Source organism: Uloborus diversus, chromosome 8 (genome assembly GCF_026930045.1).
Source record: "Uloborus diversus isolate 005 chromosome 8, Udiv.v.3.1, whole genome shotgun sequence".
Lineage (NCBI taxonomy): Eukaryota > Metazoa > Arthropoda > Arachnida > Araneae > Uloboridae > Uloborus > Uloborus diversus.
In genome coordinates this window covers 86,243,935-86,267,977 of record NC_072738.1, presented here as the reverse complement: position 1 = coordinate 86,267,977, position 24,043 = coordinate 86,243,935, and the positions used below count along the sequence as shown (strand labels likewise).

Below are 24,043 nucleotides of genomic sequence, written 5' to 3'. Positions count from 1 at the left end.
TTCCGAGAAATAACAATCACTCTACCTAACCTATTACAATAGAATACCGATAACCGACTATTGTCTGTTTTCCACAAGAAGGCACTTGACTCCTCCTTCGTCACGTGGTATCTGATGATTCTATTTCGCTGTTTTCGGCAAAAGGTATATTCGGCTTTTTGTTGAAAAGCAGCAGTTTTTAAAATGTAAAAATAACTACCAGACAAGCGAAGTATGTTATGTAAAGGACACTAAATTTTGCTCATTAAAATGCACGCCCAAGTTTTGGCTGTCTGGTTGTCACATTTAGAAGCGTGAGGATTTCTTACCGATCACCCCCGTGTAAAATGGAACTCTGCGTTCGACGAGGCGGGACGTGAGTGCCTTCTCGTGAAAAACGGACAATACTCGATAACTCGTTCGATTCCGGAAAACTCGGCCGCATTCTGTTAGGAAGAAAAAAAAACCCGAGCAAAAAATCAGTTGCACGTGCATTCTCGAGAACTTTCCCGGCATTTGCACAAAGTCTCTAGACTCGAATAGGATGGTGTGTTTAAACTTGCTCCGTGAACCTTGTACATTGCGACGATTTTGAGGTTTTAAATGTTCAATTTCGACATTAAATTTTTACTCATGTAATGCTATCGTTTGTTTTCTTGCCCTATAGTAATCCCAGCTGTGATCGTGGCAATGTGGGCAGGCGTCAAAGGTCAGTTAGACAGCAGCACGGAGGATCCTCTTGCTCCACAAGGGTAAGTAATATGTGTACTTATTTCTTTTACATGACGTTGAAAAAAAGGCTGAATTTCTCATTGCCCATTTGCAACAGAAGGAGACCACGGTTGATGAGACCACGGAAGTGAACCACCACGAACTAAGGCCCCTATATATACAAGCCGATGCATCAGCTTAACTTCAGCCATTTTGGATCGGAGCGCGTGTTTTAATGGTTGTCTTTTCTGGCAAGTTATCGCGTTTGGTGATTTCTCACTGCGAGCAGTTTTAGCGGCACGTGAATTTTTTATTATATTAAGTATTATTTTTGGCTAATTTGGCAAAACCAGCCACTTTATTCTGTTAACCCTAGCTTTGCAATAAGGAAAAATCCTATCCAAAATGGTTTAACTCAAGCTGATGCATCGGCCTGTAAAAGCGGGTCTACTACGAACAATCTATTTGCTAAGGAATGGATGTGTATCCTTGAATCTAAAGTACTACGTTTAGTCACTGAAATTGATAGAATAAACAAGAAAAAAAACATGGAGCTAGAAAATACTTTTCTTTTTTCAACATTTATTTTTTAAATAGTTTTTCAAAATGTCAGCTTTCTAAAACAAAATGTTTTATCGTCTGACGTCATAAGTGAAGAAAGCCATCTTGAATCGGAGCGCGTGATTCTCTTTTCTGGCAAGATATTGCCTTTTGGTGATTTTTCACTGCGAGTAATTTTTAGCGGGACGAGAATCGTTAGCGAAATAAAATATTCATTTGGCGAGGTTTAACAATGTTATGAAACTTTATTCTGAAAACCCAAGAGACTTTTTCACTTGTGACGTCAGTAGCGAAAATGAAAACATTAAGATTATTTTTTAAGAGAGAAAATACTAGTAGGTCAACTTTTAAGAGAAAAAAAATAATTCACCCCATGTTTTCGACCATGCTCTTCCAGAATATTTTTTTGAAGAACGGGAAATAATCCAATTTTCAGTTGAAATGAATTCGTTGACAAAGGTTTACATCAATATATATAAAATTAAACATGATTTAAAAGTGAAATTTGATCAATTAGTCGTAGACGTCCTATACGTATCGAGATAACTTCAGAAAATAAATTTATCTGCACTTTCATGTCCTTTTTTTTCTCAACAGATGCCCGTGGCAAAGAAGAGATTTTTACGACTACATATTCATCAGTCCAGTCATTTTCATTCTTATGGTGAGTACAAAGTAGTTATTACTTTTACTTTAATATGAGAAATATCAATGGCGTCGCTACAGAGGGCGAGGGGGCGGTCCACCTCGGGTGTCACACATCTGGGGGGCGGCACCCGAAGTGGAACTGCAAGTTTTTGAAAAATAAATACTTCAGTTCTGAAAATTTCCCAATATTTTAATTTTTACTCTATCAAATGCAGTAGCATTATCACGCGGAGATCGGGGTTTTTTGTGCTGGGAGACACCCTATGGAGGATTGGATAAAAGAGTTCATGAATACTATAAATACTCCAGTTCTGATTTTTTTTCTCCAACATTTTAAATTGTATTTAACCTATCAAGCAGAGTAGCATCACTACTTGGGGGGAGGGGGCATTGCGCCAGCTGACATCTTTTTGTGGGGTGGCACCCAAAATGCATATAAGTTTCTGAAAGACGGAGCAACATTTTAACCTTGTTGCATGTTCATTTTCTGTTGCGAAAAGCTCCACTCAATTTGTAAATTTATGTCAGATTTATTAGATTCCCTTCGACCAGACGTCTTTGGATGCCTTTCACTTTTCTCATACTATATTTGGGAGATAGTCGACTTGAAGAGTTATTTTAGCAGTGGAAATCTATAATCCATTCAGTTAGACGGGACTTCGGCTTGTCGAAGTTTTCGACGCATCGAAGTTTGACTTACCGAAGTTTCACTGTAGATGCATGGTTATAAGAATAACCACAATTGTATGTATAAAGTCATCAACTAATATCCGAAAATTAATCTAAAGACTTATTTTTTAAGGAAAAATATTTGGCTCATAATATTTGGAGTTTATGCAATAATTCAAACGTACTTTTTAATGCATATTTTTGCAAAGAAATGGCTCTATGCATTTTCAAAAACTAGCACTGCAAATAAATAATGAAAATGAGAAATACAAAAGAGATAATGTATTTTTTGAGTGCACAGAGCAAAAAAATCTTAAATAAGAATACTATATCAAATGCAAACTGATTTGTAATCATCGAATGAAGGTGGGGTGAAAAAGGGTTATTTCTTCTTGCGCTGCTTACAAACAGGCCCGTAGCTTGTTTTTGCCACGAGACTTCCTGTAAAATTAAAAAGACTGTTTTACAGGGTTGCTGATCGAAAGGACCGGATTTTTCGACTAAAAGGATTGAAATATGTTGATGATCACGCATTCATTTTGCCTCATAAAATCTGAACGACCTTCGGCGCAGTGATAAATGGGTCGTAAAGTAGAAGTCCGAGAAAGGCTTCCCCTCCCTCCCCCTCTCAAAAAACAATAAGAGAAGATTCTTTCTCTCCTCCGAAGAAATAGCTCTGAAAAAAGAAGAGAAAAAAAATCCGAACTAGCCAATCATTCATTTTGTTATTTTGTGTCCAATTCAATTAGTTGCCGGCATTGTGAAATATATTTCTCAAAATCATGCAGGCTATTTATTCGTATTTCTTTCTACAATCAAACTAATGTCCGATAGTTCCTTATTTGATAAGGATTCTCAATGTATGCACTTAAATTTTTTGTCATATTAAATACATACACACATACGGCATATATGTATATTGAGAAGATCCCAACATGTTTTTTATAAAAATGGTTAGAATAATCGGTGTTATAGTTCAAAAAATGTCTGCAATGTTAGTCGATTACTTTAGTGATGATTCTGCAATTTTTTCCGCAGAATACGCAGACGAAAACGAAACAGTTCAAAATCCGAACTTGGAACAAAATTTTAGCAGGTCCGAGCGATAATATATCTAACAATATGCAAATAAAAGCATATTTCAAGTATGATTTACTTTCTTAATTATAACTAAAAGCAAGAAAAAGTTGCATAGATTTCACTTTCTCATTCTTCGCTCGTAATAAAACTAAAATCTTTTAATTACATGCAATATACCAGACAGCCTAGTTATCACATCCGGAGACTGAAGTTTTGTTTTTGTTAGACCTCATCAGTCTGGAATAGTGAATAATCGAGATGGAGGCAGATGTCATCTCATTAAAGCTAAGAGCGCTAACAAACTGGGAGATAAAGTTAATTTATCTCACAGCGAGCGTCCACAGCATATGGTGCGGTTCGACTCGTAAATTGAAGGCAAAGCTTAGGTATTTAACAGTAAGTTACCGTACCTTGTTCGGTATATTGCATGCGGTTCTGCCTTAGCCCTAGCTTAGAGGTGGTAATTTACTGCTAAAAACCTTTTAATTATTTGATTTGGGTGATTTTGAGCAATAATGACATTTTTTGAGGTACATAGCTTTTTTTTACTTGGAAAAATAGCTAAATAACATCAGTTTGCCCTTTTTGGTTTTCGGTTCGAAAAACTTTTTGCTCTATTGGATTCATCACCATAGCTCTATTGAAGTTCAGCGATTGCAATACCAGTAATGATGAAATGATCAATCCAGACTAATCTAAAAGTCATTCTAGCGAATGTGGCAGAGAAAACAAGCATTTAGAGCATTACCAAATTGCCAAAATAATTTAGAATGAGTTATTCTTAGAAAAAAAAAACGCATTATAAATTATTTTAGCGAATTGGTAATGCATTAAATATCTGTTTGATTTAAAGACGTCAGCTTTAGAACTCTTTACCTTATATCTGTAACTTTGGTTCACCTCGCACTCCGAAGAATAGTGTACAAGGCGAACCACACAGCGATTTTTTCCGCTTTCAAAAAAAGAAAGTTATGTCGTTTAACAAATGCTGAACTATAGATCATAGATTCGTTTTTATCTCGTATACTTTCGGGCTTACTTGTCATTTATACCTCGAACCTCGCACTTAATCCGCCAAGAGCCACAGCCCCCACAAGACTGATTTGTTTCCGACTCGTTATTTTTCCGCTGTCGTTGGCAACACCTTAAGACGACTGGGATTTGGAAGACGCTTTGAGAATTCAAGAACACAGGCACGTGTGTTCCGTTCGTCTTCGGTCTTGCGTGAATTTTAGCAGCAAGGAGGGATTACGTCCCAATTTCCTGAATGGAATGCGGGATCGATACGGGGAGCATACATTTTGGGAGCGAGAGCATTTGTCATGGAAAAGATTACAAAAGAACTGTTTGTAGTTGGAGTATTTGCGCGTATTGCTCATTCATAGCTTTCGGGGAGAGACGGAAATGATTTTTTCAGCTCGGGGGCTTATTTCTTTTTTATATTCTTTCAACCAGCGTGTGTAGCTGAGTTCAGTAGTTAAGCCAGAAATTTTTTTTCTGATGAGGATATGGTTAGTTTAAGTCCTTTTAATAGTCCAAGAGAAAAAATTTGTGAGTTTCAGGGAGTGATAATGGGATAGGGACTCAGCGATAAAGGGGGTATTTACCAAAGAATATGGGTATTACTTTCAATGAAATGCAGTTGACTGAATTAAAAACAGTTCCCAATCATTCAACGAATAATTAATTGCGACATTATTATTTTTTTTTAAATAAATGATATAATCAAAGAGATTATAATACAATTTTGCAAAAGTAGTTCATTCACATGTTTTGGGATTGCAACCTTTTTTCAATGTCGAAAATGTTTTGAGCTCTCAGTGAGCAGCAACTTATACTATTAGTTTCTGTTCGCGTCTGTCTGTGTGTCTGTAACCCCTGTCTCCTCTATAGTTGGGTGTAATGCTGTGATTAGAATCTGAGTAGAATTCATAATGCTGCCAGTTTAGGTTTGCCCCTGGTTACTCACATTCCCCCCCCCCCCCCACCCAAACCTGTAACAGTATTTGAATGTTTGCTCGAAAAAAATAAAAAACTTGATCGAAACCCGAAAGAAGTAGATACAAGGAGGGGGATCATTGAGGTCATGACCCCCCACCCCGGCATCAAAATCTGCAACAATACTTTATAATCTGTTTTAAGGTTCATTGCATTTTTCTATTTATAGTATATGTATTTAAAATATGTAGACAATAAAATAGCTTTTCTTGAGACAGTTAGTCTGCGGCGCTGTGTTCAGGAGCCAGTATAATGAAAAGTAACAAATAAATGTCTGACTCCTGTTGGCTTTTTATGAAACAAATTTAACCAAGGATAGTTATTGTAAAACTATATCCAAAGCTGCAGGAATCGCTTCAATCATTAAAACATTTGAGTGTGTAAATGCTTTTTTTTTTTAATGTAAAGTCTCTGTATATTATAATTTCTTTCGGTTGTAATATTTAGATAGTTTCGTTTTTAGTCGTGCTGAGTTTATTTTTAAATGTGCTGTGAATATTTAATTAGTTTAAATCAGTGTTTTGGATTTAGTATCGTGAAAGAAATGTAAAAATTGAGTGTCGTGTTAGCGCAAAACCTCATTATACAAAGGTTCTCGTAAACTAACACACCGTATTAGACAAAACCGCACTGAAAAAAGTCGCGTTTGTTAGAAAAGAACTACATATAACAAACAGAATTCCCAATTTTTTCCCACTCACAGCACCCTTTTACGAACTACAATTTTTTCACAGCACCCTAATCTATTTCAATTATACACGCATAGTGAAAATATGGACAGCTTGCGGCACCCCTCGCCCCTCCTTGCGGCGACCCAAGGTGCCTCGACACCCACTTTGGGAACCCCTGACCTATAACAAAAACAATGCAGCGTTCGGGTGAGAAAGCAGTGTAGTCTCTTTTTTTGGACTGTTGAAAAAACTGATGAACCCAAAACCCCGATGGAAACATATCTGGAGTTCCTGCATTAGACTCTGTGACTGCGACGTCTTCGTCAATCTCCAATTTTCTACAATTGGAATTAATCAGTCGGTTAGTAATTTATCAAGTCCGAATTATATTTGTAGAATATTTGATTTTAAATTAGATTTTCGTCGCATTTTTTACTATTATTTTAAGTTATTTTTCTGCATACAAGATGGTTGTGTCGAGTATCATGCAAATTTCTAATCTAAGATGGATATGTGTCGAGTATTAGGCAAATATTTAATTAACCAGGGGTCTTGTAATACGAAATTTCCGAAAACTTTCAGTTGTCGTTTCCGAAAATGTTTGACTTATATTCTAAAATTGAAAAAATATTTTAAAAGAAAACTTTTAAAATCATTTTTATCGATAGATATTTCGATGATTTTTGTAAGCATATTTGAAGAGCTTTTATGATTTCAATGATTTTTATTTGTATATTTGAAGAGTTTTTAAGGGGGGGGGGGTGTTCGTAGAAGAAAATTTTTGCACGTAAGACTACGTTCTTGAGCATGACCCCCCCCCCTCCAGTAAAATGAAATCCTGTATCCGCCCCTGACGGTAATGTGAGCGAAATTGTGTATACATCTGTATTGTTAAATCTTTTTGGTATTCTTATTTGTTTCTCTCTTAAAGCTAGCACATTCACCCTACATTCCCACCTTTATTTTTTTCGTGGGCTTTTTAAGAAAAAACATCGAAAGGTCACGAGGCTAAAAGATAAAAAGCATGCTTCCTATTAGGTAAGTAATTTAAATCGAGTTTTGTACCTTGGAAGAAAAATGCAGCGTGTTGTACCGTGTACCAAGAGAAATTGCCAGATTGCTGACTAAAAGATTGATGCATATTTTTATCATATTTTCGTGCGACATAACGCAAAGCTTTGGTGCGATCGTGCTTGTTTGTGCATGTTGCACCAAGATGTAGTAAAAGTATGCACCATCGTTTGTAGCTAACAAAGCGAATCATTACCATCTTTTGGTGCAACGTATCAATGGGGTCGTTTCCAAAATTTTAGAAGTATTTTTTTCTGAAAGGGCATGCTTAGAAACATAGGATCTGACCATTTTTTTTTAAATAATTTGTTTAAGTTTTTTTTTTTTTTTTTAAATACTTAAATTGACGCGCTTTCAATGTTTATACTTCTGTCCGATGACATCACAAATGATGAAATTCCATTCTGTGTTGCCATTCACAGAGCAAAATATTTAATTTGCATCTTTATTCACGTGTATTGGCAACGACATGGTTGATAGCAAGCGTAGAGCGCAATTTTAATTCGCTTCTTGATTATCATAAAATGGAATCGCGGCAGAAAGATGCGCCAAAGTGCATCAAAACAACTGTTAAGAAAATGAAAGTATTTTCTGGGTTCATGTTTTTTTTTTTTTTTTTGCTTATTCTATCAATTTCAATGACAAAAAGTACTTTTTTTGACTGAAGGAAACAACCCCATTATTTTTACAAGTTCACTATACTCATTTATGCTATTAACTCTATAAAAGAATTTTGTTTTTCTTTCAATAAAGTAACTGTTTGTCTGACTTGCGTGTCAGAATAAGTATTGTTTGCTATTTTTAAAACGGAAAGATAACAGTGTTTTTCTGTGTATGAAAAAAAGGCTTTGCAAAAGGGTATTATATATTCTCTTATTTGACATGATTATGTTGTCCCAACGATTAAGAAAGTTTACTTTTCGATTAACATTTGCTGTTTCACAGAACATGCTTGTTTCAGTATTAAAGGTATATTTGTATTTGCTCAAAGATAATGATAGCAATGTAAAGAAACAACACAAATAAAAAGAAATACGCGAAAAGGGAAGGGTGGAAGTCTCCACTGTTTAAGTCTCCTTTAGAATATTAAATGGGAAAGCTTTTTGAAACAATGAGAAAATGCAAATACATTCACATAAAATCGACAAACAATCACGCCTACTTATGCACTATTACATCATTTCTAACTCTCATTTATTAACAAATAAAGTTTGGATCGAAATACCAATGCTGGTCTCATAGTAACCCTTGCGGCAGTGTTCCAACACAAATAGTAAAAAATCGATCAACAAATGCGATTTGCGATATTAGAACATATCTCGATGCTTATATTTTTTTTTTCTCAAAAACATAAATAACAAAAACCACCGATCTGTTTCAGATCAGTAAGCAAAAACGGGATACCTATCGCGAAGCTTTTCTCAAATCTCACAGTCTTGAGCCCGTTGCCAACATTAGACAAGAAATAACTGAAAAAATAAAAAGAAACTAATACACGCCCAAGAGCACTCAAGCACCTATTTTCGTAGGAAATTCCAATGAAAATAAATTGTGCTCGCTATCACAGATGGAATACTTTCAAAAGTTCTTTAAACGGCATTTTCTTTATTTGTTTTTATTTAGGAAACAATGATCGCTTTTTTTCTTAGGATCATTGAAAGTAAGATTTCAGGAGTATCTCGTTTCTCAAACATTTATAGGAGAGCATGTTGATCCTTGAGGTGAGGATATTTTACTTAAAAGAAAGATTCACATAAGAGAAGAAACGAAGTAAAAACAAGGAATATAAAAAAACTTTATTTTTTTGCTGCCGAATAAAACTAAAGGTTACTTTTCAACTTATTTTAGGCATTCCAAAAGTTTTTTTTATTTTTCCTTTTTTTTTTACTTAAAAACGAGAGTGAAGTGAGCATAAGTTGAAAGTAGAAAACTGAAATAAATAAAACTTCATTAAATTAATCATACACTAATAGTACGAGATCGCACTAGGCTTGACCTAACCCTCATCGAGTTTCCTAAAATTGTTACCATAGATGAAGAGTAAAAGTTAGAAATTCTTACTTTCAAGTTTTATTTACACCTCTTTCACGTGATCTAATCAGGGTTGCCAGGGGTTGAAAGGTGCCTAAAAATGAGTAATTTACCCTCATTGAGTTTCCCAAAAATCGTTATCATAAATGAAGAGTAAAATACGGAAATAAAACTCTAAACTAAGGTTGCCTACCTTTTTTGGCTCCCTAATCACGGTTGTCAGGGGAGAAAAGGTTTTCAATGAATGAGATAATATACCCCTCATCGGGTTTCCTGAAATTGTTGTCATAAATGAAGAGTAAAAGCTGCAAATAAAACCCTAAAAGGTTGCCTACCTTTTTCCAGTCCCTAAGATGGGTTGCCAGGGGCTAAAAGGTGCCCAGAAATCAGTAATTTACCCTCATCGAGTTTCCACATAAGTTATATTAAAAAAAATGTAGGTAAAAGTATTACAAAACCGATGGTATGGGGTTGGCTAAGCAAAAGTGCTCCAATCCTAGGGTTGTCGCTGTTCAAAGTTTCAATATTGAAACTTTAAATAGCTTGATAAGAACTTTGATTGATGAGGGTAAATTACTCATTTTTTTGGGCACCTTTTAGCCCCTGGCAACCCTGATTAATTCACACGCAACAGGTAGACAACCTTACTTTAACGTTTTCTTCACAGCTTTTCCTCTTCATTTATGGCAACAATTTCCGGAAACTCGATGAGGGGTAAGTTATCTCCCTCATTGAAAACCTTTTATCCCCTGACAACCCTGATTAGGGCGCCGAAAAAGGTTCACTCTCAGAAATGGACTTTCAAATTTGACGAAATTTTCTTCGTTTTTGACGAAATCACTTCCAGGGATATGCTCCGAGCCAACATTTCGTCAAATTGAAAAAAACTGCTTTTGTTAGTGGTTTGAGGAATGCGAATTTCGTCAAATGTAACAAAATATTTCTTCATTCTAGTTTCGTCAAATTAACAATCATTTTCGTGGTTTTGAGAGCATTAGTTTCGTCAAATTAATTTCGTCATATATAAGGACGTTAATTTCGTAAATTTTTAAGAAAATTTATTTCCCTTTTTTTTATTTTGGAGCACATTAGTTTTTTTTTTTATTTTTCAGAATACAGTCGAACCTCGTTAATTCGAACACGCTTAAAACAAATAACTGCTGAAATGAACTTTTTTGCAATCCTTGTCTTATTGTTTTTCGGATAAAGCGAACCACGTTTTTCATCGATTTTAATGGTCCCTTTAAGTTCGTTATAACGAGGTTCGACTGTATTTTATAAGATTCGTGTGCGTGTGATCAAATCGTAACTTCAGAATCTTACCACCATAGTTTCCCATTTTAATGCGTATAGTCACTTTCACAGGCCCGTCATTTATGGGGTCAGGGGATCAATTAACGCCCCCCCCCCCTCCCGTCTTGATTTTTGAACATTCATGTTTTTACACGTGACTGGCCGTCGTTTTAGTTGGTTTTCTGTAAAATTTTTATTGAGTACAGACTCTTTGCCATATTTGGGAAAAATTTAAAATAACGGGCCTGCAGCCCCCTCCCTTCCCACATCAAAAAAAAAAAAGACAAGTAATTGTTGAAAAAAGAGGCACATAAAATATGTCAAGCAAATTTTTATTTATGTAAAATTGCAAACAAACAACTTCCTAAAAAAGGTAAAACAAATCATTGCAGATTAAACTGCCCATGTTATCTAATTAAACCCCATAATGGGGGTTTTCCTTCAAAAAATTTTTGTCGGATATTTTCCTAATTTGGCACAGAGGTTCGTTATTGGAGGCTCGGGAATTCACACAAGGTCGTTTATGTCTCTCTATGTGGGGGGGGGGGGGACACACACACACAATCCCGCATTGGGGGTTCTCCGTATTAAAAAAAAGTTTTTGTCCGATCTTTTTAAAATTTGCCACAGAGGTTTTTAGATGCTCAAGAATCACGCAAGGTAGTTTTCATCACTTTATAAGGAGGGGGGGGGGCCTTCAAAAAATCTAGTTTTTGTCGGATTTTTCCAAAATTTGGCGCAGAAGCTCTTTGATGCCCGGGGATTCACGCAGGGTAGTTTTCGTCCCTCTTTAAGGGGGGGGGGCATAGTAGTAGCACCCCTATAGTAGTTTTCCTACAAAAAAATCCAGTTTTTTTTTATCTTTCCGAATTTGGCACAGAGTTTCGTTATTTGATGCTCAGGAATTCTCATAGGGTGGTTTTCGTTCCACTATGGGCGGGCAACCCCCATACGGCGGGTGTTCTTATGAAAAAACAGTTTTTATCATATCTTTTCCAAATTTGGAAGAGAGGTCCTCTGATGCTCGGAAATTCACACATGGTAGTTTTCAACCCTCCATGATGGGGGGGGGGGGGAGCAATCCCGCATTGGGGTTCTCCTAAAAAAAAAGTTTTTGTCCGATCTTTTCTAAATTTGCATTGAGGTTCTTTGATGCTCAGGAATTCACGGTGGTTAGCTTTCGTCACTCGATGGGGGGGGGGGGGGAACCCCGATGGGATTTTATCTTGAAAAAAATTCATTTTTTGTCGGATCTTTCCAAAATTTGGCATAGAGGTTCGTTTATTGATGCTCAGGAATCCTCATAAAGTAGTTTTCGAGCCGCTATGGGAGACAACCACCAAATGGGGGGTTTTCTTATAAAAAACCAGTTTTATCAGGACTTTTCCAAAATTGTCACAGATGTCCTTTGATGCTCGGGAATTCCCATTTTCGTCCCGCTATGAAGTGGGAAACCATGTGTGTGTCGGGGGGGAGGGGTCTTATAAGAACCCAGTTTTCGTCTGATCTGTTCCAAATTTGGTACATTTGTCTTTTGATGCTTCGGAATTCCCATATTGTAGTTTTCGTCCCGCTATGTGTGCCAAACCCCACAGGAGTTTTCTTTATAAAAATCCAGTTGTCGTCGGACCTTTTCCAGATTCGGCCCAGATGTCCTTTGATGCTGGAAATCCACATAGGATAGTTTCCCATGGGGTAGTATTCATATGGGGTACTATCCCATGTTATTAAAAGACCTATGTGCCAAATTAGAAAAAGATCTGACAAAAGCCTGGATTTTTGTAAGGAAAACTTCCCTAATGAGGGAGGGGGAAGGGGTGCCCCTAAAGCGGGAAGAATATTTCAAACTGTTTGGACTACATCGCGATGTAAGGATGGCGATGCATCACGATGTAGAAATTCCTGCATCGCCCTGCCCTACTGGGAATATAAAAGTGCTACTTCCTGAGCAGACATTGGGTTCTGGAAAAATAAATCATGTGCCACTTTTATGCACAGTTACATCGATATATGCTCGGGAGAAATTTGCTGTGGATTTTCTTCTTGATTGCATCGCATGAAAAAAATTCCAGAAAAAAAAAATATATTTTTATCCAACTTATACCACAAATTTCAAAGAAAAAGTACAATAAAATGGACAACTTTAAGTTAGTATATCTTTGTTCCAAAATTAGATACAGAAAATAAAATTTGATGATCTTAAGAAAAAGCTTACCTTTTTCTTTTTCCAACCAATTATTTGTTTTATTAATTTTGCTTGTATGTAGAATGTTTATTTGGCCAAATTTATGTGTAATACAGGAACTTTATTATTGCATGCATTTCATACTTTGAAAACAATTCTCTGCCAAAATTGCAAAAGGTATTTGAAAATATAAATCTTAAAAAAATGCAGACTGTGAAATAAATTTTTTGGTAAAGTTAATTTAGTGTAATGTTTGTTAAATAATTATAAAATATACCTTTGCTTTTTACCCCTAAGTTTTTATTATTATTTCCAAAGATGTGTAACATGAAATCAATGTATAATATACGAACACTCTGAATATTGTTATAATTATGGAAAAAATCTTCGTCTGATGTCTTGGTTCTGATTATCTCCATGATGTTGGATCCATCCTAAAAGAGTTTAAAAAAGAAAATATATATATAATAAGTAAATGTGTAAGTCCATGGGTGTATGCCCTCATGCACATTGATCTTTTTTCTATTTCGAGGCAAGTTTTACGATTAAATGCAGCAGCTTATTTCTGAAATAAAGCAATTTTCCACAGTTTCTTTCAAAATTGTTCCCCTTTAGTTAAACAGCTACGATTCTCTTGTGACTTTAACTAGCATCTGATTTCATTTTCATGTTTTTCAAAATATGATTATTTCGACGGTGACAGCTATTTTTTCCAAGCAGATTGTAAGAGTGAGTTGTTTTTACAGCGGATTGGCAAAATTTTTATTTAGGCAGACAGACAATGATTTATCTCAATTGGTATCTGAAATTAATTTCTGAATAGTGTTCTGGAATTAAGAGTTTCTTCAATTTATCGACAATCAGCATTACTTAGCCATTAAACTAGTTAACTCCTTTGCATATCAAGTAGTGAATTTTCATTTTTCTTCGAGCTATAAAAATAATCAAGGGTGAGACAATTGTTGATCTGTGATTTTTTTTTTTTTTAATTTATTCTTTGTTTCAGCCGACAGCCAAAATACACCGTTTTCTCCCGACTTTCGTTTTCAGATTTGCAGTTTTCTTGACGAATGTTTTCTGAAGTACTCCCTCCACCACAAATTAGATCTATTAAGATACTAACAAATTAAGTAGTACTAAAACTGATGATTATGATTTATTTTTACTTTTTTTCAGAAATTTTATTGTGTTATGTTATCAATAAGCAACATTTACTTATCGAGCCTAACCTCCTTAAACCACTACCAAATTAGAGTCAAAAACCCAGGGCTCCAACACTCGATTAATTGATATCCTTATACCTTGAAATCTTAAAAAAATATTTAAACAAAATCATAAAATCGTCAGAATTAATTACTGGTACAAAAATATTCAAACGTCGCTCTACTAGTTTGAGACGGAGGGAGTATTAATAAGGAAGTATTACCTTTTCCCCAAGCATATTTGATTTCTAAAATATGCAATTTTCACGCAGTAAATAAAAAACACGCCAAGGGAGAAGAGTTGCCAAAGACAGGGGAAACAGGGGTTTGTGTCTTGAGAACTAATTGACCGATATCGATGGATTTTTTTTTTAATTATTTTCACTATCCTTTCAATTTTTCAATTAAAGTATAGTTGTTCGGTTAAAATTTCAGATATTTTACTTTGCATCCAGCATAAATCACAACTGTAATTTACATTTGGATTGATTGGTAGTTCATCTATAAAATGCTTCTTAGTCTGGTTTCATGTAGACCCGGATTTCTCATTTTTTGTTGACAATACCTTGAAACGGCAAATATGGCAATAAAATAAATGCTGCTTTAATTTTAGCCGTAGAAACTATGTATAATAGAAAAACTCTTAATTATCACAAATCATGTAACACAAATTGACATAGAAAAATTTATAAATTTAGTGTATTAAATGTGGAAATAAAGAACAAAAAATGCTTATCATTATTATTTTCAAAACATACTACTATATATGTATTTTTTTTTAATCGAGGTTAAAGATTAAAACTCTATTTTCTAATTTATTTAATTTGCGGAAAAATTGAAAAAAATATTGAAAATATTCTGCCGAAATATCAAGCACAAAGAGTTCTTTACGGAAATTAATATCTTCTCTAACTTAAAATGATTTGTATTAAATTGATATTTACTTTACTTCATGTTTTATGCAAGTAAAAAAAAAAAAAAGGCTCCACAAATAATGAACATAAGCACTTATTGCTAGAAACATCTGCCGTAGGGAAAGAGATTATATAAACAACATGGGGTATAGTACGGTGCAAATAGACCAAAAAAGGGCCTAACCCCAACATCCAAAGTAAAAGTTTTCCTCCAACTCCAAATTGCTCTATACAGTCCACGTATTAGTTGGTAAAAAGTTACACCGTTTTCAGCGTCGGGTTTTGGGGGGAGGGGGGAAAGAAGTTGGTAAATTAGTAGTTTTTATCAGTTTTTGTGAAGTATTTATATAACTACGGCGTTTAGCGCAAAAAGTGCAATATACAAAATAATCTACACTAAATTACGAACAAAATGGTACTAAGCATTATTTTGTTACGTGAACCGTTCCAGAGTTACGGCAGGTGTAAAAGGAGAAAATTTTCGTACTTTTTAGATTTTTCGGAAAAAATATTCATTATCAATAAAGAAACTAATTTTTTGTATGAATTATGCTTTGTAAAAGCAATTACGATTTTAGTTTCCGGTGGTATGTTTGTGATAAACCCTTGAAGGAACGACAACCTCATTACCAACTCAAGGGGCTCTACTTATAAGGGAAAGTGGCTATATAAATCTGCGGTACGGAGATTCCCGAATTTTCTCTAGGCAATGCCGGAGTAAGAATGAATATATTTTCAACATAGATGATTTTAAAAGGTAAAAATGTGCATAACAATTATGATTTATAATTATATCATTTTTAATGATAGGATTTTTATAAGTGCAGCTTTTGAAGATTTTTCTTTAGAAAATAGGCATATTCGCCTGTATATTGCAACCATATTTTATCAAACTTTTTGAAATTCGTAAACTGAGTGAAATATTAGTATTTAATAAAAATGTAGAACGTTACATGCGACATATTGATGAAAGATATTCACAGTATTCAGTCCCCTTCAAACATAGCACTGTCCTCTTCTAGATCATCGTCCGTGATATAGCGTCCCTGTTAATACATCCTAGACCTGAGCAATTACTGCACATGATTGAGCAGTTTAGATCACTATTTCTGCACTCGCTAGTTATGGACGCATTCGTCTTTGCATATGTACGCTATGAGGGAACGTAATTCCTGGGGAGCTGCAGAACGCATTGTTATACTTGGTCTCAGGTGTTCGCCAATCTTCTGCCACCCTCGCTGGAGCGGATTCTTTTTCTCATCCAGCCACTGTTGGACCTGATGGTAGGGTTTATATGAATGCTGCCTGGAAGCTGCTGAAAAAAAAGGGAGGGGGGGGGGGAGTGCAGCCAACTTGAACAATGAATACATGGGCTGCTTTGCAGTAGCCTGCCAGTAACACTGGTAGCAAAAGCTATTAGATCTTCAGTATTCATGGCTCCAAACATTGCAAGAAGGAAATGCTTTCCTGCACCAGCCCTTAGAGCATTAATTCAAATGGAGGGAGCAAGTCCAATCATTGGCGTAGCAAAAGCTGACCCAAAAACCCCAAGTCAAGTGAGGCAACAGCGACGAATGGTTGGCACGTTTTGCGTGAAACAAGCGAAAGAAACCTGATTTCTTCCAAATGCTTTGCTTTAAAATTTATCACGTGACTTGGGGCTCTTAGTTTTATGCATTAAAGTCTTCACTCCCTCTATTTTATCTCTTCTCACTCCCTCAGTCACTGCAATGGGGTCAGCTAGAAGCTTCGTACGAAGAGCGCTGTTGACTTGTACTTTTCCATACGGTGAAATTTTCCCCTTCTTGTAGATAGATGATACAGTGTCACATCCTGTGAAGGCGTATATTGCTAAGAGTACGCCTTTCATATCTCCAATGCCTCGCTGAATGTCCGAAATAGTGTACACTTTTTCCTGCTGATTGCCTTTCTTCGGCACCACCATTTTCAATTTGTTTTCTGATGGTGTGTGAACAGTGAACAAGACTAGTAAGTCAGTATCATCACCAATCACACAAGCTTCAACCCCATTCTCAGCTTTACCAATCGCTGGTAAAATTATTAATAAGTCTGCGTCATCCGATGCTTGATGAACTGTGCAACCGCCTCTTTGCAGGTGCATTGTAAGGAGTGAAATAAGGCCAATTTTGTCCTTAGCGTTAGCTAGAAATTCCCTTTGGTTGATAGTTACATCGATTGAGTCAATTGTTTGATTGAGTCGAAATTTCAATACTGAAACTTTGAATAGCGGCAACCCTATGATTGGAGCACTCTTGCTTAGGCAACCTTATACCATCGGTTTTGTTATATTTTTGCCTACATTTTTTTACGTAACTTATGTGGAAACTCGAGGAGGGTAAATTACCCATTTTTGGGAACTTTTTAGCCATTGGAAACCCTAATTAGTTCACACGCAACAGGCAGGCAACCTTACTTTAACGTTTTATGACAAAAAAAATTTTGGAAACTCGATGAGGGTAAATTACTCATTTTTGGGCACTTTTTAACCTCTGGCAACCATTCATAGGGACCGGAAAAAGGTAGGCAACCTTACTTTAACGTTTTACTTACAGCTTTTGCTTTTCATTTATGACAACATTTTCTGGAAACTCGATGAGGGGTGAATTATCTCCCTTACTGAAAACCTTTTATCCCCTGCCAACCTTGATTATGTAGCCGAGAAAGGTAGGCAAACTTAGTTTAGCGTTTTATTTCCATCTTTTGTCCCTCATTTATGGTAACGATTTTTGGAAACTCGATGAGGGTAAATTACTCATTTTTAGGCACCTTTCAACCCCTGGCAACCCTGATTAGTTCACGTGAAAGAGATAGAAATTCTTTCTTTCACGTTTTACAACTTTTACTCTTCATCTATGGTAACAATTTTAGGAAACTCGATGAGGGTAGGTCAAGCCTAGTAGGATTCCATGTGGTGCCTCTTAGCTTCTTTTAGACTACAATACGACTGTACAATATTACTTTTTAATAAAATTGTTTAGTTATTTCTGTTTACGTAGTAGTTAAAATTTCATGTTTTCGAAAAATCTTTAAAATGCGAAAATTTTCTTCTTTTACATATGTCGTAACTCTGGAACGGTTCACGTAACAAAATAATGCTTAGGATCATTTTGTTCGTAATTTAGTGTAGATTATTTTGTATATTGCACTTTTTGCGCTAAACGCCGTAGTTTTCTAAATACTTCCGAAAAACTAATAAAAACTACTAATTTATCAACTTTTTTTCCCCCTCCCCCCAAAACCCGACGCTGAAAACGGTGTAACTTTTTACCGAACAATATGTGGACAGTATACAACAATTTAAAATTGGCAGGAAACTTTTACTTTGGATGTTGAGGTTTATGTCTAATTGCACTGTACTAGTAAGCATTTATAAGTCCTGTCTACGAGCATAAAAAAAAAGAGGGTATCATTTTCGATCCAAAAGCTGATATAAGCGGTTTGCATTTACTTTTTATTGCATCAAGCGCTTTTTTTCCTCGAGTTTCATCGGTTTTATTCAAAGATTGCTAAACAATTTTTTAAAAATATTTTCTACGAACACTTTTGTGTTATTCGCAACTCCAACGAACTATAGGGGGCACTGCAGTCACTGTCTAATGGCCGACTTAAAAACTAAAACAAACGCATGTGGTAACGAAGAAAATGCTGAAAGTGCTGTGATTTTTGTTCGTATGTATGATTTTTTCGCTTTATTCATTTGAAAAGATTTTTCAAAGTCTTTTGGTTATTCTGACCCATATAGAAAGAGATTAGAAACCAAAAAGTATTACGAAAGTAAACAATTAATGCAGAACACACAGTAAGTTGTTCTGAAGCAGCCATTTTCACGATGTTGAATTCGGAATTCATAAATTTTTGGTTCGCTTTTTCGAACGGCATTTTCATTTTGTACCGTTTTTTCTATACATTAGTACATATTAAGTTCAGTTTCGTGACATTTCCGGCATTTGTTGACATTTTTGTCACATAGTGCACATACGTGGCAGACTGTCAAGAGTAACGTTTAACACTAGATAATTTATTTCTATGACTATATGATTGGATATCCAAAGAAATCATGCATTTTATTCATTCGTCATGGAAATGATTTACCTGATATGCGAAATCTTGTCAAGATACATTATTCCTTCACACAATTTTAAAACCATAACCCTATAAACAGATTTTTGGCGAACTTTTATTTTTTATTGTTCAAATTCTTAACGTTCTTTCTGGATTTTTCAATCTGTTCTGCGATAAATATTTTCAAGAAAATTTATTTGCATACTGTCTATTTCAGTAGGATACTGTAGTAACAAAGGTTATTTAAATCATTTATGTGGAATTAGGTTAAGGAAAAGTGTCCAGTCAATGTTGTTAAGTTCGTTTTTTTTTTTCATCGAATTGAAAAACTGATATTTATTCAAATTCACTCAGAATAAAATAAATAAAATGTGTACTCACAGTTTATATATGGTGGTAGTTTTCTTTTCAGTTGATTGAACATTATTTATTTTTACTTATCGAATTCTGTAATCTTACTATCATTTTATTCCACTCATGATAAAAATTAAAAATGGTTTAACTAAAAACGCGAAATCTCGCCAAGGCTACTTTGCTCGCACAATACTAAAACTATAACCCTAAACAAATTTGGCGAAACCTTTCAGCTGAGAATAAAATGAATAAAGTAAATTCTTTCTCGGTTATTCATTTTGTTCTACGATAATATATTCAAGAAAATATTTTGCATACTGCCCATTCCAACTAAATGCTGCTGTAAAATATGGTAAATTTAATTAATTTAAGATTAAAAAAAAAACCATATTCTTACAAATTCATACAAAACAATAAAATTTTTTACCTTGTATAACGTTATCCAAGTTTGTTAATCCAGAATTTTCGCTTTCACCAATTATTAAGGAAATAATGAAAACTAACATTATTTTGAGAAGCTCGAGAATACTACTAAGGGACGAATTAATTTCTGTAGCTGAAAGCAAACTAAGACACATCGATTGCGTTAATAAATACTCAGAACAAACTGCCTGTGTTTATTTCAACAGACACACGTGGAACGCAACGTGGCAATGTTTTAGTTTCATTTGCAGTTTTGTAAATCACCGTAAGGTAGCGTATTCGAGCGCTGGAGTTCCGAATAAAGTTCTTGATACTTTTTGATTATTAATTTCTTCAAAATCATATTTTATTTTGCTATTAAAATATTTCATGTAGTTTTGTAATATTGTTTACTCATTCCAAAATATTAATTTTTACTAATGGTTAGAGCAATATTTCATTGAAAATGACAAGTGTACGAACACTTTTGGGAGCAACTGTATAAATTATAACATTGAATAAAACATTACATGTAGAGTGGAAGAAGAAAAAATATCAATACTTATTGGGGGATGGGTACATATTTGTTTAAGAAAATAAAAATGCACAGTGAAAAAAATTTGAACTATTAAACTAAAAAATACACATTGTAACAAAGAATTATTTTTGTAAAATTTATGGAGAAGAATGGAAACACATAACCATGCAATATATTCAACGTTGAAATTAAAAGCTTCAAAGTTCTATGCCTTTTATAAAAGCGCTGTATTTATCATCTGCGTTAGTTTAGCTACGGTGGAATTTTTTTTTTTTTTTTTTTTTTTTTTTGTAAGTTTAAATTTGTACAAATTCTGTGGTCATGTTTGACATTTTTTTAACGAAATAAAGGAAGTACGTTTTTGGAAACTAATGTCAATAAACCAATATTTCCTTTTGCAAATAAAAAAACAACGCTAGTTAAGCCTAACGTGGAGGTGACTCAAAGTTAGTTCAAAAAACACACAGAGTTCTAAACCTAATCGAACGGTTCGTTTTCAATTTTAATGTGTTTTAAACACAACTATAAACACAACACTAAACAAAAATGTAACAATAAATAAAAGAAAAAGCACATTGCACATACAAATTTTAATAAATACTAACCTTTTTTTATGAATCCTTTAGGATAATTTAACGAGCAAGTACAAGACTGAAACGAAAACTCCCAGAATGCACTGCAATATAATTTCGTCAAAAAGTTGAGATTTCTGGTTTTGTCAAATATCACGTGATTTGATGACGAAAGGGTCGTCGAAAATAACGAAATAGTGCTCGAGGATTGCCAAATCGTCAAAATTGAGTGTTTCATTTTTGACAGTGTAGGTAACCTTAGTTTAGCGTTTTATTTCCATATTTTACTATTCATTTATGATAACGATTTTCGGAAACTCGATGAGGATAAATTACTCATTTTTAGGCACCTTTTAAACCCCTGGCAACCCTGATTTGATCACGTGAAAAGAGGTAGAAATTCTTACTTTCGCGTTTTATTTACAACTTTTACTCCTCATCTATGGTAACAATTTTAGGAAACTCGATGTAAAGCCCTCGATCCGTCTCGGAAGAGACGGATCCAGGGCTTTAACTCGATGAGGGTAGGTCAAGCCTAGTAGGACCTTAGACTATAAATATAAAATCAAGTACTGAGACCCAATTGTGCAAAAGGAAAAAGAATTTCAAATTTGCACGTAGTTGAATTGCATTAATATGAATGTAAAGTAGACAGCTGAAGAAATATCATTTAAATGACAAGATTGAGCGGAAAAAAAAAACTTTCAGCTTGAAAGAGATGTGATTACAGTCTGCCCACGGATTACATGGAATTCGCAAACGTTCAGTTTGCGAATACGCAGTAGACGAGTCTATCTGAATGAAGGGGAAAAGTAAAAACTTGACGCGCATGTTCCGCTCATTTGGATGCGACTCTGCTTAATTTAGAGGCTAACATGCATCTGCAAAAGCTGTCACCCCTGAAAACTAATAGATGCGTCCATTTCCGCCTGTATAAACCGGATGGTTGTCTTTCCATCTAATCGGTTGTCAAACTGTAATATCATGCAGTTTTTTTACATAAACCAATATACGCGTAACAATATAGGAAATATGTAAAGAATTTACTCAGGTTTAGTTTGCTTGAAAATTTGATAATCAAGTTTTTTTTCCTTTCACGGAACCCTAAAAAAACTCGAGCCTACTTCTGATTTTTTTTCAAATTAAATCTATCATTTGATTTTTGTCAGATTTGAAAATTTAATGTGAACATCATTATTTTTGTGCTCTCTTTCAGAAAAAAACTTCTTTCATTTTTAAGCATTTCCCGAAAAGGGAAAAATAGGACATATAACGTTCGGCCCCCTGTAAAAAATAGAAAGTTGAGGGAGAAAATCTTGAATCTTGTAGTTAATGGGCATTTTTTTTTTTTATTGGGGAGGATATAATGATGCTGCTCAGCTTTTTATTAGATATTTAACCATTTAAGTATCTTAAAAATAATTTCAAAAGAAAGGTTTCCTCATTACAATCTTTGTTTCTTTCTTAGCCTCTCTCCTCTCAAAAAATTTGTGTAGGCGTCTGATGTCGGTAATTATTTCCGGTAGAAAGAGGCATTTAATGCCATTTTCGTTCCTAAAATAAAATTTGAACCGTTCAATACTTTTTTGGCGTTTGAAAACGCCAAAAAAGTACTGACTTTTACGTTACTTTTGGGGATTTTTTTAAATAGGGAACATACATACATAAATACAAATAAATTCTGTTTTATTTTTATAGATTGCATTACGAACATTAATACAGCTTTAATTGTTGGCTATTATTATGTATGATTTTGCCTTAGCAATATAAAAAAACTCTTATTCAACAAACCGACACCCCTTTCCTAATTAAAAAATACCTTCTTATCAAAAACCACGTTGATCTCTTTTTGTCCCCCTTTGATGAACCCCCCCCCCCCCCACCCCAGAGTGTGCTCCTGCCTTAAACTGAACTCGGAAAATTCAATTATTTTTCCATTCTAAATGTTTTTTTCTTTTTCCTTTCATGACAACAACAAGATAACATTTTTGTTTTTAAGAGAAAATAATGTTAAAAGATCAGTACAAATACCGATACCCTTAATCTCCAGCCACAACAAAAATACAAATTCTGGATATCGATCTAAAATTCAATACCCGAAGTTAGAACATAATCCTCTATTTACGTTCTTTCCCGTAAAAACCAAGAAAATCGAGAAACAAACGCCATCAGCGAGGAGATTTTCAAATCCCGCAAGTCTTAACTCGTTGCCAACAACTGCAGACAAATGTGAAATATAAAAACAAACGACTCACACCCGAGACGAATCATGATCGCTGGAGCGGCGGCGCGGCGTTTTCCGAATGAATTCGAATAAACAGTGAAGTTTTCTTCTCTCTTAAGATGATATGTATTACTTTAAAGTTTTACTTCATTTGTTTTCTTCAGTCGCAGAAGGATCCAGCTTTGAAGTAGCATAGTTTTGTTTAGAAAAAAAAGGAATAGCTTGTGTTGAAAATACTTTTGTTGATATCATAAATTACCTACAGCACGATGCTTTTTTTGCGAGGTAAATATTCGGCATTCTTTGCCATGGAGCCCCCAACAGGTGTTTTATAAATAAATATTGGTTTCTGAAACTTGTTAATCAATAGTGTTTTGCTGTTTGCAGCGATTAGACTTTAGTCAGCTCATTGATATGCAGTTTACGTCATGAAGTATAACTTCATTGATTAGTAACCTTTTTCATTTAATTTGCATCCGTCAAAAAACGTCAACATTCAATATCCCCTCATTTTCTAACCTTTATTACCTATCCCTCTACGCAGAAAGTATCGTTTCATTATAATTAAACCGCATCTCATAGTATTGAAAAATTACGGCACAATTATCTTTGAAAATATTTTCCCCTTTGACAGGGGTACTTTTGTTCGACTCTCCTTTTTACTTCCTTTTACAAAAAAGGAAGTATAGTATTCGCGAAAAAATTTTCACTCAAAAATCGGCCTTAATTTCCATTTTGCTCACCCCCGAATGAATGTTGAGTTTATTTTTCAACCCGACCACACGTGGATATATGCCTAGGAACATACAGACACCCAAAATATCCATTTTGACGATACCTGAGGTAATTACGAGTTT

General features: G+C 34.7%; 1 protein-coding gene across 1 annotated transcript in view; it reads left to right on the top strand.

Annotated features, from left to right (window-relative positions):
• Nucleotides 1-651: 651 nt before the first annotated feature.
• LOC129227696 (diuretic hormone receptor-like) overlaps nucleotides 652-24,043 on the top strand; it is a 93,960-nt gene continuing 70,568 nt past the window's right edge. Inside the window, exons 1-2 of the mRNA XM_054862292.1 lie at nucleotides 652-731; nucleotides 1,849-1,915. Of these exons, the coding sequence (XP_054718267.1) occupies nucleotides 670-731; nucleotides 1,849-1,915 (129 nt within the window). The 5' untranslated portion in view covers nucleotides 652-669. The remainder of the gene's footprint in view (nucleotides 732-1,848; nucleotides 1,916-24,043) is intronic.